The 16,062-nt window shown below is 38.8% G+C and overlaps 1 protein-coding gene and 2 pseudogenes across 6 annotated transcripts in view; 2 read left to right on the top strand and 1 right to left on the bottom strand.

Moving 5' to 3' along the window:
• The window catches only part of TRPC4AP (transient receptor potential cation channel subfamily C member 4 associated protein), a 59,625-nt gene that overhangs the window by 8,044 nt on the left and 35,519 nt on the right, over window positions 1-16,062 (top strand). For all 4 annotated transcript variants that reach the window (XM_081148918.1, XM_081148919.1, XM_081148916.1 and 1 more), the window contains exons 2-5: window positions 4,846-4,974; window positions 8,944-9,060; window positions 12,662-12,719; window positions 14,684-14,739. In XM_081148918.1, coding sequence (XP_081005044.1) covers window positions 4,846-4,974; window positions 8,944-9,060; window positions 12,662-12,719; window positions 14,684-14,739 — 360 coding nt within the window. The remainder of the gene's footprint in view (window positions 1-4,845; window positions 4,975-8,943; window positions 9,061-12,661; window positions 12,720-14,683; window positions 14,740-16,062) is intronic.
• On the bottom strand, window positions 355-799 carry LOC308562764 (large ribosomal subunit protein uL15 pseudogene; annotated as a pseudogene). Its single transcript has one exon. The product of its transcript is annotated as a large ribosomal subunit protein uL15 pseudogene (transcript).
• Window positions 5,751-8,652, top strand: LOC308562800 (large ribosomal subunit protein uL6 pseudogene; annotated as a pseudogene). The gene is made up of 2 exons: window positions 5,751-6,284; window positions 8,621-8,652. The product of its transcript is annotated as a large ribosomal subunit protein uL6 pseudogene (transcript).

The raw sequence follows: 16,062 nt of genomic DNA on the forward strand, positions 1-16,062 counted from the left end.
TATTGCCAGTCTTTTAGCTTGAACCATTCTAATGTGTGTCAATGGTCTCATGATCTTAATTTGTGTTTCCCTGATGGCTAATAAGGTTAAGCACCTTTTCAGACATTTGTTGGCCATTTGGACACCCTGTTTGGTGAATTGCCTGTTTACATATTTTGCGCATTTTTCTGTTTGTTTTTAATTGACTTGAAATTTTTTTCATTTACTTATAGTTTGGCAGATATATTCTCATTTGGTGGCTTGCCTTTTTAGTCTCTAAAAAGATCTTTTGATGGACAGAAGTGCTTGATTTTATTTTTATTTTTTTTACAAAAGCACCTGTGGACATTTTAATGAACTTCCCTCCATGTAGCTTTAAGCTACCAGGACACAGGCCCTGCCAACACCCTTAATCTTCTCCTCAGCTCTTCTGCTGAAGAATTTGGCTTTCACCATGACAGGCTGCTTTGGGAGCTTTCCCTTCCCCAGAACTTTGTAGTGGCCCAATCGTACCATGTCAGTGATAGGCGCAGCTCCAGTCTTGTTTTTGGCAGCATTTACCCATGTCTGCTCCAAGGTCCACAGTTTATCAAGGTTGACAGTTGGGCAGAAACTCTGGTTCCTCTTTAAATGGAAATGCCGCATACCAACTTTCCCAAAGTAACCCTGGTGATATTTGTTGAAGTTGATCCTGTGATGATGCGGGCCTCCAGCATCATCAGGCCTCCCGGGTGCTTCCTGTGCTTGCCGATGTGGCCATGGCCATGGCTTATGTGGCCCCGAAGTTTCCGAGTCTTCCTCAGTCTGGATGGCATGTCGGTGGCCGAGATGGAAGAAGAACTGCTTAATTTTAATACAACTCATGGTATCACTATTTTCCTTATGTTAGTACATGTTGTATTGTTGAAGGAATCTTTGCCTAGTTTGAGGTCATGAAGATAGTTCTATTTATCTTTTAGAAGCATTTTTAATGATAGCCAATCTAGTAGGTATAAAGTAGTATTGCATTTTGGATTTGATTTGCATTTTCCTGATGATGAATGATGCTGAGCATCTTTTCTTGGGCTTATTGGCCATCTGTATATCTGCTTCGGAAAAGTATATATTCAGAGACTTCTCCTTTAAGTTATTAGCCCAATATCTTTAATAGATACAGGTTTATCAGCATAGCTTTCTCTTCATGTAAGTTTTCATAGTTTGTGTCTTCAAGGAATAGTCTGTTTATAATCTAGGTCAGTGATTTTCAACTGGTGTCTGCAAGAATTTTTAACACATGCAGTACCTGACTAGTCAGAGGCACTGACCTCTTTTCCCTCAGATTGTCAAATAAATAGCCATCAATAGCCATCTGGTGTGACTGAATCAAAATTATCTATTTTTTTGGTCAGATCCGCAAAAAAATAATTTTAGTATTTTAGTAATTAGTTTATATGTGCCATAAGATGAAAAGGTTGAAAACCGCTGATCTAAGTAATCAAATTTGTGAGCACAGAGTTATTCATAGTATTCCTTATTATCCTTTCAATGTTCAAGGGATCAGGAATGATGACTGCTTATATTTTCTTTTATTAAAAATTGTGGTAAAATAACAAATTTACTGTCTGGCTTCTTTCAAGATTTTTCTCTCTGGTTTTCTGCAGTTTGGATATGATAAGTGGAGGTGTAACTATCCTGCCTGGTGTTTCCTGAATTTTCTGGATCGATGGTTTGGTGTCATTACTTTTGGAAAATTGAATTTCAGCCTTTTTTTTTTCTTCTTTTTTTCACTTGAAGTGTCAGTTTTCTTTATAAGAATCTTCTGTGTTTGGCAGTTTATAGCATTGTTGCACATGTCTATAGAAACATTAGAAGTGCCCACAATAGGATTCTTTCCCTGATCAAAATTCCACCCAAATTAAAACCAGGGGCATAGTTTTCTACCAGCCAAAATTAACTTTGCAGCTGTGTTGTCCAGATGTGCAGTGTCTTTGACAGTTTGTTTATGGATTGTTCACAGGTACTGCTTTGGAAAACAGAAGCTGTTGTTTTGGCAGTTGACTGTCAATGCACTTGGGATAGTTGTTTATAGGACCTTTACTGGAAACCTGAATATCTGACTGACTCAGAGGATGGCTTTGTTTGGTTCTCTGCCGATCAGTATCCTAAGCCCTCAGAATCTCTTGCCAACTTTGTTTCCTATCATGTTCTATTAAGATACAGCTGTAGTTCAGGGGAGTGTGTGTGGCATCTCAGTTATATACTACAAGAATGGCATCCAAGTTAACTAGTTATGATTCTGGGCATTATGCTGGATGTCAGTGATTTTCTTGCAGAAGAAAGGAGAAGGAATGAATGTTTTCTTACTGCTGAGGAGTTTGGACATTGCACCGTACGTCAGAGTCATCTTGTTTTTTTCTAAAGATTCTATCTGAAGAGAACAGCTCAGTGTTATGCAGAGTCATAGCCCTGATGAGTGAAAAGTGTTTCTTCTATTGAAGATCTGTTTTCTGAGAGAAGATAATTAAATTACCATGGGCTCCGTATCACTTTATCTTTTCTTAAATTTCTGTTGATTTATTACGTCAGTAACAAGAAAACAATTTTTACATGTAGAATTTGTCATTATTTCTATGTAAAATGGAGTCTGATTTCCAGAGTACTTTTGAGTGGTAGCAGTAGTTCTTGTGGTGTTACCATGTGGGCCGATGCCCTAACCACTGGGAACGCCGGCCAGGGCAGTGTTCCTTTGGATTTAGTAGAAGCATCTGGACTCGAGCTTTTCTTTGTGGGTAGTTTTCTTTCTTTTTTATTAAATCACTAATTTGATCTCTTGTAGGCCATCAGATGTTCTATTTTGTTTTTTCTTGAGTCAGTTTCTTTTGTTTGCCTCTTGCTAGGAATTTGTCTATTTCACGTAAGTTATCTAATTTGTTGGCATGCGGTTGTTCCTAGTATTCACTCAAAGTTTATTTCGGTAAGGTTGGTAGTTATGTACCCTCTTTCAATCCTGAATTTAGTAATTTGAGTCAGTGTAAGTTGGTCAGTGTAAGTAAAGTTTCCACTTTTATTGCTCTTTTCAAAGACTCAACTTTTGATTTTGCTCATTTTTCTCTGTTACTTTTGTTCTCTGTTTTGATTTAATTTTGCAATAATATTTTTTATTTCCTTTTGCTTGCTTTTGTGTTTGGTCTGCTCATTTTTTTTTCTAGTTCCTCATGGTGAAAGCTTGAATAAGTGACTTGAGATTACCCCTTTTTAAAATAAAAATGTTTACAGCTATAAATTTGTAAACACTGCCTTTCCTAAGTCCCGTAGAACCATGTTTATTTTCTTTGTTTTTCTTTCAAGGAAAGGAAAGATGTTTTTCCATTGTTCTTAGACTTGCATTTATTTGAGCTTAAGAATGGTATGAAATTGCTAATATTCAATCATTTTTTACAGAAATGGTCATTTCTTCTGTTTCATCCTAATACAGATTACTCTCAAAAGCATTAACTCCCATTACCCCAGAATTATCTTACTTTTACAATTAAACAAACATGCTCAGGAAGGATAATGGGACTTGTCTAGGTTGTTAGGACCGACATGCATCAGGATAGACTAAGACATTGAAGACTTGCATGTCCTACAATAACAGTTACAAGGAGCTTGTTGTTGTTGTTAATCCTCACCTGAGGGTATTTTTTTCATTATTTCCAGTGGGGGAGGGTAGGGGTAGAGAGAGAGAAACATCGATGTGAGAGAGACACATCGATTGGTTGCCTCCCATATGCGCCCCACTGGGGCCAGGGATTGACCCTGCAACCCAGGTATGTACCCTTGATTGGGAATCGAGCCTGTGACCCTTTGGTGGGTGGGCCAACTCTCTACCCACTGAGCCAGGCCGGCCAGGGCTACAAGGAACTTTTAATCTGATTGAGAGACAGGTGCACATGAAAATAATTCACATCCAGCCCCTGACGATGGTTTGTCCCACTAGTGTTGGTGGAAATTGTGCCATAATTGATTAACGTACGTGTTGTTAAACTAGTGCCTGCCGTTCTTTGAGAGAGAGAAGGCGTGTACGACAAAAAACAGCTCGGTACCTACTCTGGAGGAGCTTATGGTCTGCAGGAGGAGGTGGACACATGAACTGTTAATTATGATGCAGTAGGATAAATGTTAGATGAGGGCCCAGTGGAAGGGCACCTCCTCTTTCTTTTTTAGAAAGGAAGAGGTGAAGACCAATCAAGGAAAGTTTCTGGGTGTTTGGTTTGCATTTTGAAGACAGAGAAGGAGCTTCTGGGTAGAAAAGACAGGGAGAGAACATGTGTGGAGGGGCATAGAGAGAATGTGTGTATTGGAGCCTAGAGTGTGTTGGGAAAGAGATGAGGCTGGAAAGGAAAGCAGGTGATAGAATATGAAGGGTGCTTTATCACAAGGCAAGTTGACTTTTAGCTTATAGGCTGTTGGGGAGCTTTTGAAGGTTTCTAGAAAGAGGCCTTTGAATTATCTGTCCTCTGGGGAGGGAGTTGGGAGGCAGCTGCTCTTCTTTGCCCTATATGCTAATACAATTGTCCCTGAGTATCCACCGGGGATTGGTTCCAGGACCCCTGCAGATAACAAAATCTGCAGGTGCTTAAGTCCCTTATATAAAATGTCAGAGAACAATGCATACAGTCAGCCCTCCACATCTGTGGATTCCCAGCCACAGTTTGAAAAGACTGTTTTCAGTCCAAGGTTGGTTGAATCTGGGGATGCAAAACCTGGGGATACAGAGGGTCGACCGTGTATTTACTGAAAAAATCCACATATAGGTGACCCACACAGTTCAAACCTATGTTGTTCAAGGTCAACTGTAGTTCTTTCCTCACCAGTAAAATGTTTCTCTTTTTTTTACACTCACAGTTTACTGAGACTTTTTTGACGGAGAGGGACATACAGTCCAAATGGAGTGGAATTCCTCAGCTGCTCCTTAAGCTGTATGCAACCAGCCACCTCCACAGTGACTTCGTTGAGTGTCAAAGCATCCTCAAGGTAATTCTTTCGGGCCTTGGAGGGGCTGCATTTAGGGCCTCCAAGTGACACAAGATGCCTGCTATTTTTTAAAAATCTCTCTTTCACTCTACTTTTTAAAATAGCCTGTTTTTATTATGTAAGCTGTGGGAAATTTGGGAAGTTGAGAAAAAGTGCCAAAGAAGAAATAAAACCCTCGCCACCCAAAGATAACCACCATTGAGTTGCCTGTGGATGTCCTCAGTGCTTGCTTAATTTGGGAGGTCAAAACTGTGCCCCAGGACTGAGACTGTGTTGTCTTTGAATGGGGTTTAAAAGAACTCACATTGCAGGAGCTTCATGGTAGTGACCTGTGGTTGATAATTACGACTAACGAGAAGATTGAAGGGTTTGGGCTTGGTGGTTGGGGGAGAGATGCAAAGAATGCAGAGAGATATAGTAAGGCTGTTCTCAAACTTGAGTGTGTGAGAGAATCAGCTGGAAGGCTTGTTAAAACAGAGTACTGGGACCACTCTCAGAGTTTCTGATTTAATAGGTCTGGGTTTCTATATCTGAACTTTAGCTTGTAGGGGGCGGTGAGTGGTGGGTCCAGTTTGAATTTAGAGCGCCAGCTTTAGCTGCAGCTAAAACCCATGCAAATGGTATTTGGACATAATGAAACTTAATGATACACTGTTCTTCAGAGGTGAAGTTTTGATTATTATATTTCATAAGTCATTCTAAAATATAATAGGCTCCAGAATAAGCTTAATCTTTACCTTTAAGAAAAGATGTTTTGGGCTGCATCTACTGTGAGGATGAAGACCATTGTCAACAATCAGACTTGATATTTCAGAAAATATGGACATCACTCTGAAGGGACTCAGTTATTGTGAAGGGCCCCAGAGGCACCCTATGGAGGGACTTCACTGGAAAGAAAAAGGCTCTGGGTTGATAGTGGTGGGGAAACAGAAAGGAGCTCGCTACCTCTTGCACCATCTGCAGTCATGTACAGGACATGGTCAAGGGTGTTACACTGGGCTTCCGTTACAAGACGAGGTCTGTGTACGCTCACTTCCCCATCAATGTTATTCAGGAGAATGGTTCTCTTGTTGAAATCAGAAACTTCTTGACGGGAACCCATCCACAGGGTTCGGATGAGGTCAGGCATGGCTTGTTCAGTATCAAGCACAGAAAGATGAGTTAATTCTTGAAGGAAACGACCTTCAACTTGTATCAAATTCAGCTGCTTTGATTTAGCAAGTCACACAGTTAAAACAAGGACATCAGGAAATGTTGGGATGGTGTCTGTGTTTCTGAAAAGGGAACAGTCCAGCAAGCTGATGAACAAGGTCTGAGTTGTTCAGCTTGTTCAGCTACAGAAACAAGAGGCCGGATGATTCCTCAGACTTATTTGCAATATTTTAAAGACACATTAAAAGTTGTGTATTGACTTGGGGGGGGGGGGGATTTTTTTTTTTATTCTTGATCTTCTCATAGTCTGATTAGAACAGAAATAAACACTTTGCAAAGAGTTGTATATTATTTCATTTGACTCCTTCAGAATCTCTGAGATACAAAGGAGGAGGTGAAGGAAGTAGAAGGGGGACATTAATATTCGTGTTTGCTATGTGATCATTTCTTTATTCATCCAGCAAATACTTACTTGAAATTCACTGTGTACCAGGCATATTTAATTTTTTCACTAACCCTGAGGTGGCTGGTATTTTCCTTTGTATTAGTCCAGAATATTTTGATTGTGGGTGACAGAAACTCAGACTAGCAAAAAAAAAAAAAAAGAAAGAAAAGATCCTTTATTTGTCTTACATAATTGGCCAAGCACAGGTGTGAATTCAGGAGCTGAACAGAGTTAGGCTGCCTACTTCTTACCTTGACGTCTATGTGTGGCCTCAAGTTCCTCCATGAAATCACAGGCCTAGGGTGGCATTTCTACAACATGGGCTATCCACTGAGGTGAGGGAAATGAGAGACTCTTGGCCAAGCCTGCTCACCTGCCCCAGGGGCTGGGACTGAGTTGCTTGTTGACAACCCTAGCAGAACCATGTGGAAAGTGGGGAGGGGCATTTCCTCTAAGGAAATGGGGCTGTTACCTAAAGAAGAGAGAAAGCTGCTGGGCAGACAAAATCCAAATTTTTTTTATATTCTCTTTTTCAGTTGAAAAAACTGAAACTTGACAATAACCCGCACCTCCCCACTCCCCCCAAAACCTTGTGTCTACTATATGATGAGCCCAGATTTGTTTTATCCAAAGCCAGTTTCCACTGTACCAGGTTACCAGCCGGAAGTGCTTCCTGGTTTTATAGATGAGAAAAATGAGATCCAGAGAAAGTGGTTCAGTCACTTACTAATTATGTGACTCTAGGCAACTTTGTGATTTTGCTTTTTGCCCGTAAAATGAATAAAACTAATAAAACTATACTTACTTTACTGAATTATTTTAAGGATTAAGTGAACTAAAGGATAAAAGCCCAGTTCCTGGCATATAAAAAGTGATCCATAAGAGTGAGTTCTGCTTTTTCTTGATGTATGGTACCTGGACCAGCAGCATCAGCATCACTTGAGAACTTGTTATAAATGTACATTCTCGGACCCCATCCCAGACCTATTGAAATTCTGCAGGTGGGACCCAGTAGTCTGAATTTTAAGAAGTCCTTCAGATTATTCTGATGCTCACCCGCATTTGAACAAACAATGTTTGCTCTAGCCCATTGTGTTCCATTTTCCCTCACAAGTCCCTGAGGAGAGAGCATAATGAGTAGGGTTCTGGATTCTTCCTACTCTCTCCCCTATTTCACCCAAAATAGTTTTGCTTTCTTCTGTAAGCACAGACTCTGGAGCCAAACTTCCTACATTTAAATCCTGGCTCTACAGCTGTGTGACACTGGCAACTTCTTTGTGCCTCAGCTTCGTTATCTGTAAAACTGGGATAAGTTACTATTCTCTCTCACTGGGTTGTGAAGATTAAAAGAGGTAATACGTGAAGAGCTTAGAACCATGCTTAGAACCAAGCATTAAATAAATTAGCGGTTACTACTGCTATTACAGCTTTTATTATATCAACTTTTCCGTAAGATTATTATTTTTTTCTATTAGCCCTGTTCCATATAAACAAAGGATTCTTTGGCCTCTCCAAATTTGAGAACCTCTAAACTATACTGACTGTATTAAATAACTGCTATGTCATGGGACCTAGGGAGAATACAAAGAGGAATCTGTTTCATTCTTATCTTCAAGGAACATTTAATCTAGGGAGAAATAACATACGTTTGTAAAGAGGTACAAAGTAAAAGTGCTAAATGCTGCAATGAATTACAGATTTTTGGGGGGGCGTTCAGAGGTGCATCAAAATGCTTTTGACTGAGGGAAAATCAAAGAAGACTTCTTGAAAGAGGTGACACTTGAGCAATGTTTTGGTTATCTATTGCTGCGGAACCAGCCACCCCAAAACTTAGTAGCTTGAAATAATAATCACCATTTATCTCTAACAATTTTTTGGGTTTATAGAGTGGTTCTTTTGCTTCATGTGGTGTTGGGTTGGGTATTGAACCATCTGTAAGGTCCAAAACTGCTTCACTCACATGGCTGGTAGGTTAATGCTGACTATCAGCTGGAGATCAGTTAAGGATATCAGTCCTGGCCTCAGTTCTCCTCCTTATGCCCTCTCTAGGTGTCTATGTTGGACTTCTAACAATGTGGTGATTGGATTCCAAGATGGCAAAAGCCAACTTTGCCAGTTTTTCTTAAGACTTAGGCCCGAACTGGCATAGTGTCACTTCTGCCGCATCCTGTTGGTTGAATAGAGTCACACCAGCCCAGACTCCGTGTGGGAGAGGATTCTAGAGGGGGTCTGAGCACCAGGAAGTGTGGTTCATTGAGGGATATCTTTGTGCGTGTGGGGATTTAAGTTGTGACTAAAATGCAGACTGATGCTTTGGTGTCTGGTCTGTGTTGGATACAGAAACTGAATCTTTCTCTCTAATACTTTTTTAGGAAATTTCTCCTCTCCTCTCCATGGAGGCTATGGCATTTGTTACTGAAGAGAGGAAACTTACCCAAGAAACCACTTATCCAAATACGTATATTTTTGACTTGTTTGGAGGTGTTGATGTAAGTAGTTGTTTATTAGTTCTGCTAGTATACTACTGCTTAATGGTTTAAGAAGTTAACTCTTGAAATGGGAGTCAGGAAACATTTCAGAATATATAGGAAACATTTGAGAATTTTAATCTTTAAATCTCAGTGGCACTCACCTGTGTTGAAGCAGCATAGTTTTTGCTTTAGAAGAACTGATTTATTTGAATTGATAATACAGCTACCTTTTTTTTGTAAAGCACAGAGTTAAAGGGTATGACTCCCACTTTCCCAGTGCCCTCTCCTCAGAGACAGCTGTGATTACTAGTTTCTTTTTAATCCTCGCCCGAGGATATTTTTTCCATTGTGGAAGGGAGAGAGAGAGAGAGAGAAACATCAGTGTGAGAGAGACACATCGATGGGTTGCCTCCTGCATGTGCTCCGGTGGGGGCAGTGGACAGGCCTACAACCGAGGTATGTGCCTTTGGCCGAAATCGAACCTGGGACCCTTCAGTCTGCAGGCTGACGCTCTTTACTGAGCCAAACTGGACAGCCTACTAGTTTTGTCTGTGTCCTTCCAGAGATGTTCTTCTCTCTGTGTGTGCATGTGTGCTCACATTTGTATAAATCACCCCACTTCCCCCACCTTTAGGTTAATTTTCTCCCTGTATACAGATGACATATATATATACAGGTACATTGCTTTGTATCTTGTTTTTTCCATGTAATTCTCTAGCTAGGGGATAGTTTAATTTGAGTGCATGTAAATCTGCCTCATTTTAAACAGCTCTGTAGTATTCCCTGGTATAATTGTACCATAATTTATTTACGCAGGCCTCAGTTGATGGGCATTTAGAGTTTTCTCACACCTTTCCTATTAAAAACAAGATTACAGTAAAGATTTTTGTACATACTTTTGTGTACATGTGAAGATAAACCTTTGAGATCAAAGCGTCTGTGTCTTTTACTGTTTATAAACTTGTCAGTTTACATACCTAAGAGGTTTCTTCAACTTCCATCCCCAGTAACAAAGTATAAGAAGAGTGTCTGCTTACATCATCACCAACACAGTGTGTATATGTGCATTTTTATGGACTTTGTTATTGAAGTATAACTTTGCATACAGAAAAGAACACCAGTAATAACCACAAAATAAGTTTACCTTTGTCACTATCATCCAAATCACAAAATAGAACATTACTAGTACCCAGTAGCCTCCTTCACTAAACATAATATTTTAAGTATTTTAAATATTTACTAAGCAGATAAGAGAAAAATGGTACTTCCTCACAGTATTTTTACAGCTTTATTGAAATATAGTTCACATACCACACAATTCACTCATTTAAAAGTGCATGATTCAGTGGTTTTTACTGTATTCATAAATATGTGCAACTATCACCATAGTCAATTTTAGAACATTTTTATCACTCCCAAAAGAAACTCCATGTTTTAACCCTCCAACCCCCACCCCTCATGGGCAACTATTACTCTGTTTACTGTCTCTCTAGATATTTCTGTTATGGAAATTTTATATGAATGGAATCATGTAATATGTGATCATTTGTTACAGTCTTTTTTCACTTAGCTTAGCATTTTTAAGATTTATCCATGTTGTAGTATGTATCAGCACTTCATTCCTTTTTATGGTTGAATAATAGTTTATTGTATGGATATACCACATTTTGTATATCCATTCTTCAGCAATGGACATTTGGGCTATTTCTACTTTTTGGCTATTATGAATAATGATGCTATTAACATTTGTGTACAAGTTTCTGTATGGACTTGGATTTATATTAATTTGGGGTATATACCTAGAAGTAAGGTTACTGGGTCATATGGTAGCTCTTATGTTTGAGCCATCAGATTGTTTTCCAAAGTCACTGCGCCATACCCACCAGCAGTGTATGAGGGTTCCAGTTTTTCCACATCCTCCTCAGAACTTGTATGTGTTTCTGATTATAGCCATCCTAGTGGGTGTGAAGTGGTATCTCATTGTGGTTTTGATTTGCATTGGCTAATGGTGTTCAACATCTTTTTATGTGCTTACATACATTTGTGTGTCTTCCTTGGAAAAATGCCTGCCTCCTTTTCTCAGTTTTTAATTGGGTTGTATTTTTATTATGAGTTCTAAGAGCTCTTTATATATTGTTTTCATAGTTTTTAAAATCTGCATTCTTCTTTGAGTGACATTGAATATCTTTTCATGTGTTTATAAACCTTTTCTTTTCTGCCAATTGTCTGTTAGTGGCTTTTGCATCCTTCCTATTTGGTTATTAGGCTTTTCTCTTACTGATTTTCTATCTTAGTTCTTTTAGGTTGCTATAACAAATGTTACCAACTGGGTAGCTTATAAACAACAGAAGTTTATTTCTAATACTTCTGGAGGCTAGGCCATGCAAGGTTATGGCACTGGCAGATTTGGTGCCTGGTGAAGGTCCTTGTCCAGGTTGCAGACTGCCAGCCTTTTCCTGTTTCCTCACATGGGAAGGGGCTAGGGATCTCTCAGGAGCCTCTTTTATAAGGGTATAATCCCCTTCATGAGGTCTCTGCCCTCATGACCTAATCACCCCCAGAGCCCCTACCTTCTAATGCTGTCACATTAGGATTTAACATGAATTGTGGGTGGTCACACACATTCAGATCATAGCCATTTGTAACTACTCTTTTAAGGTCCTTTGTCTTACGTGTCATTTTTTTTTTTCTAGTTGGAGAATTAAATTTTGATTTTGTTTATGGTACTTTTAAATGTAGAAAGGTTTTTTAAAAAGGTAGAAAGATCTACTTTTTAGGTTGTCAGATTGCTCAGTCTTTTCCTTTTCATGGTTTCAGAGTTATGTTTCTTGCTTTTCCCACTATGTTTCCTTCTGATACTAAGTTTTTATCAGATATGTTTAAGTTTTTACACCTTTCTGAATTTACTGTGCTGCAGCGAGTGAGGGACTGGAACCCTACTTTCCCCTGGATGTCTGTCCTTACACCCATCACATGAAGGAGCATGAGGGCGTCTTTCAGGGCGTTGTGGTTAGTCTGTGTCTTGATCTGGATGGTGATTGTAGGAGTGGTGCTCACTTTGTAAATATGAGCTGTGTGCTTAGGATTTCTGCTCTTTGCTGTATCATCTTATACTTCAATTTTTTAAGTTTTTTCCCCCATTAGAGATGCCATTTTCTACAAAAGTGAGGATTGAATGTTAAACACTTGCATACATATTGTTTACCATAGACTTCATTCTTTAATTTCTGCTCAGCATTCACTCTCCTCAGCAGTCCCAATGGCCCTGTACCAGTTACTAGTCGGCTCAAGGGACCCCCCTTTACTTCTGAATCATTCATCAAGGAATTGACTTAATAGACACCAGTGTGCTTATGGGAGGAAAAAGAATAACGTGGGTCTCTCGCCTCATGTCTATTTTTAGTGAAAATATATTTTTCTGTAGCAGGTGCCTGTCCCACCTTAGGACATCTTTGGATCAATGGTTCTTGATTTTATGGGGGTTTTCTCTCCTGTGTTCAGGAAGGCTCTTGTAATACTGTTACAGCTATTTGGGCCATGAGTTAGCATAGCAAAGATTGTTTTATAAGTTGTACTTTGAATTAATTTAGAAGATTTTATCTCAAAATTTTTTTTATAGCTCCTTGTAGAAATTCTTATGAGGCCTACAGTCTCTCTCCGGGGACAGAAACTGAAAAGTAAGTATACTTTCCAGCCACCTCCTTGTTTTCCAACAGGAGTCTCTCCCCTTTACCTTTCTAACCCTTAACGGTGAGGACGTGCCTTACATTCAACTGCAGGATGCTCTCCAGTCCCAACTAAGAAGCTCTATTTATTCATTTTATGCTAGGTAGAAATACAGTCTGGTGCTTTAAAAGAAAAAGTGTGAACACTACCAGGCGAAAAGAATTGCACCTTTGTACTTTTCTAGTAGTCCTTGGCTCCAGCTTTTATGTTTTCTTTGGAAATTCTTACTTTCCATATATAGCTAATTGAGAGAGTAAGCAATAACCTGGTAAGACCACTTTGTGTTTTTTTTTAAACTATTTTGTTGTTATAAAGGTGATATATGCTCTTTGTAAAAAGTTCAGTCATTACCAGTGCATATAGCAAAAAGTAAAAGTGTTTTGGTAGTGGTTGTGTGTTATTTCTTAAGCTGGGCGGTGGGTACTTGGGTATTGTTCTGTTACTCTTCTTTATAATTCACACATTACAGATATTCTTTTTAGTGTTCAATATTTAACTTAAAAAAGATTAAGTATACTTTACTTGGCATTAAAGCCAGAGATAGAGATCACTTAATATTTGATGAATGCTCTTCCACAAACATTAAAATTTTTTTTTTTTTAATTAAAAAAAATTTTCCTCCCTAACATCAACATGATATGCTATATAAGACCTCATTTGTAGGGACAGTGATGGTTTGGATCCATGCTCATCTTTGAATATCCATGTTCAGCTTTTCTTTTTATTTAAATTGGTTCTTCTGTTCTCTACTCACATAACCCTCATAGCAAGTAGCATCTTGTAATTACTTGTTGGTGTATGTATTTATTCTCTCTTCTGCTAGATTTATAAGTAAATCTGCTCTAGAGTTGGTGCTGAATAAATATTTGATGAATGAGTGAATCTCAGTTCCCTTCAAAAATGAAAGGTCTAGAAACACTGAAACACACTGGTCTGGGTACTCCAACCTGCTTTGAAGTTGTAAAAGAAATAAACCAAAAAGCCCCAGTAGGTTGAGTGGTAGTGATGAGGGATACAGGACACCTGCATTGTCTCAAGATTATATCAGATAACCGGTCTGGTCAAGCTAGCTTGGCTGGACTGTCCATTGGGATCTCAGAAGGAGACCCAGCAGTTTTAGAGGTGGTAGCAGCATAAGAATAAGTGGAAACAGCTTTTGAAAATAAAACTAATGCCAAAAAAACCCACTTTATCTATGGTTCATGTTCAGTTTTATCACCTCCTAGTTTGGGTGTCATGAAAATTTAGTTTTCCTTTTTGTGCCACTCTCCTGTTGTTGTTCACAGAGAGTTAGCTAGTTCTTTATCAGACTTGATAGATCAGGCATTAAAAGCCATTTCCCTAACATAAATAGCCAGAAAAAAACAAAGAAAAAAACAGTGAGTCTGTTGTAAAAATGATATAATTGTTTGCTGCTAGTAGAACTTTCAATAGAAATTTATAGTAAGGCATTCATGTGCTTATACTTATGGTTCTAGTAGCTCAGCTTTTGGAAATGTATCTGGAGGAACACAAGCATAAAAAGGCTACTCATATATGTTAAGTTGGTTATTTTTTGTCTATTTAAATAGCAAAAAAACGAAAACAAAAACCTTGGATATATTCTGAGGAAGCTACAAAGGGAACATGGCTTATTTGAAATGATGATATCAGCACAGATTGAAATTATGAGGACTGTAGAGCTTAATGAAAATGATTCCTGTATCAAACCAAAAGCAGCCTATAAATTGACCTGTGAGTTCTAATGGGCACATGAAAATCTTTGGTAAATAAGAACTGGAGGGAGATATGCTTACAGGAAAATAATCATCTTGGAGGAGATTATGAGGAATCATTTTTATTTTCAAAAAATTTAATATAGTTTTACTAGTTTTTCAATGAGAAAAATAACCAGTTATTCCCCTTTTGCTTTCAGTAAGTGATGAAATGTCCAAGGACTGTTTGAGTATCCTGTATAATACCTGTGTGTGTGTAAGTACCCCTGCCTTTGGGGCTACATTTATCTCCCCACCACATCTGCAATGCTTGAGAAGGGAAGATTCAACTGAGGGTGGTAGACCTGAGAGCTATCTTCAGACATTGGAGGAACTGGGTTTATTTTATGTGTGTGTGAGAACCAGAACCAACAGGTAGAAATTAATGGGGAGGCAGAGTTTCATAGTGCAGTTAACCCTTAAACAACACAAGTTTGAACTGCACGGGTCCACCTGTGTATGACCCATGCAGTTCAAACCCACGTTGTTCAAGAGTCAACTGTGTTTTCAGTCCGCAGTTGGGAATTTGCGGTTGCAGAGGGCTGACTGTAGTTATATGTAGGGTTTCAACTGCATGTAATCCTTGCATTGTTTAAAGGTCAGCTGTAATTGTTAAGAGCCAGGGTTACTTTAGCAGGTACTGAACTCCTTTAACCCTGAAGGAGGTACCCAAGCAGAGACTGAACAATTACTTGTCAAAGGGATACAAGCCTTGGAAGAATGTGACCTCTAAGATACCTTTAACCTCATTATGCCTACTCCTTCATTTTTCTTGTTGGAAGACAAAACAGGAACCAAAAGCCCCACCGCGTATTGAGCAGGACACTGCTACAGTGACCACTGAGTGAGAAACTGGTGAATGAAGGAAGCAATTGCGTAGAAAGAAAAGCGCTCAGCACTCAGTGCTAGAACTTGGTTTGGAGTCTGGTCTTTGGCTTAGTGCTTATTAGTTCACTTCCCTGAGCTTTAGTTTCTTATTGGTAGAGTACAGTTAGTAATCATACTAACATCATAGGATTGCTGTGAGGACTAAATGAGATGACAGGTGTTGGCTTTATAAGACACAGTACCTGTCTTGTAGGAACTTCTGTGGTAAACTGTAAACAGTGAGTCCTAATATGTGGCAGAATGAAACAAGTGCTATTGGAGGCATGAAACCTGTATATGAAAATGCAAAGGAACATTTTATTTTATTTTTTGCCTCATTCAAAAGATTTCAGGCATCTTGCAGGAGTGTGTAAAATCTACCAAAATCATAAATTTAGAAGTCGTTAAGAATGAAAAGGGTAACATAAGGGTATAACATACATCTAAGAATTGGGCTAATATAAAAATGTAGACCATAAAATCATCTGTATTATGGATGGTGCACAAATTTGAGGTTAAGCTTCTTAGCAACCAATACAAATAGGGAGATGTGTTTTAACATTTACACAGCTCAGCATCTGTAACAGGGCTGTGCACTAGAAATACAGTGCTAGCCACTTAGGTTACTTTAAATTTCCTTGTAGCAACTTTTTTTAGAAAATAAGACAAAAGT

Source organism: Miniopterus schreibersii (genome assembly GCF_964146895.1).
Source record: "Miniopterus schreibersii genome assembly, chromosome: 10".
Taxonomy (NCBI): domain Eukaryota; kingdom Metazoa; phylum Chordata; class Mammalia; order Chiroptera; family Miniopteridae; genus Miniopterus; species Miniopterus schreibersii.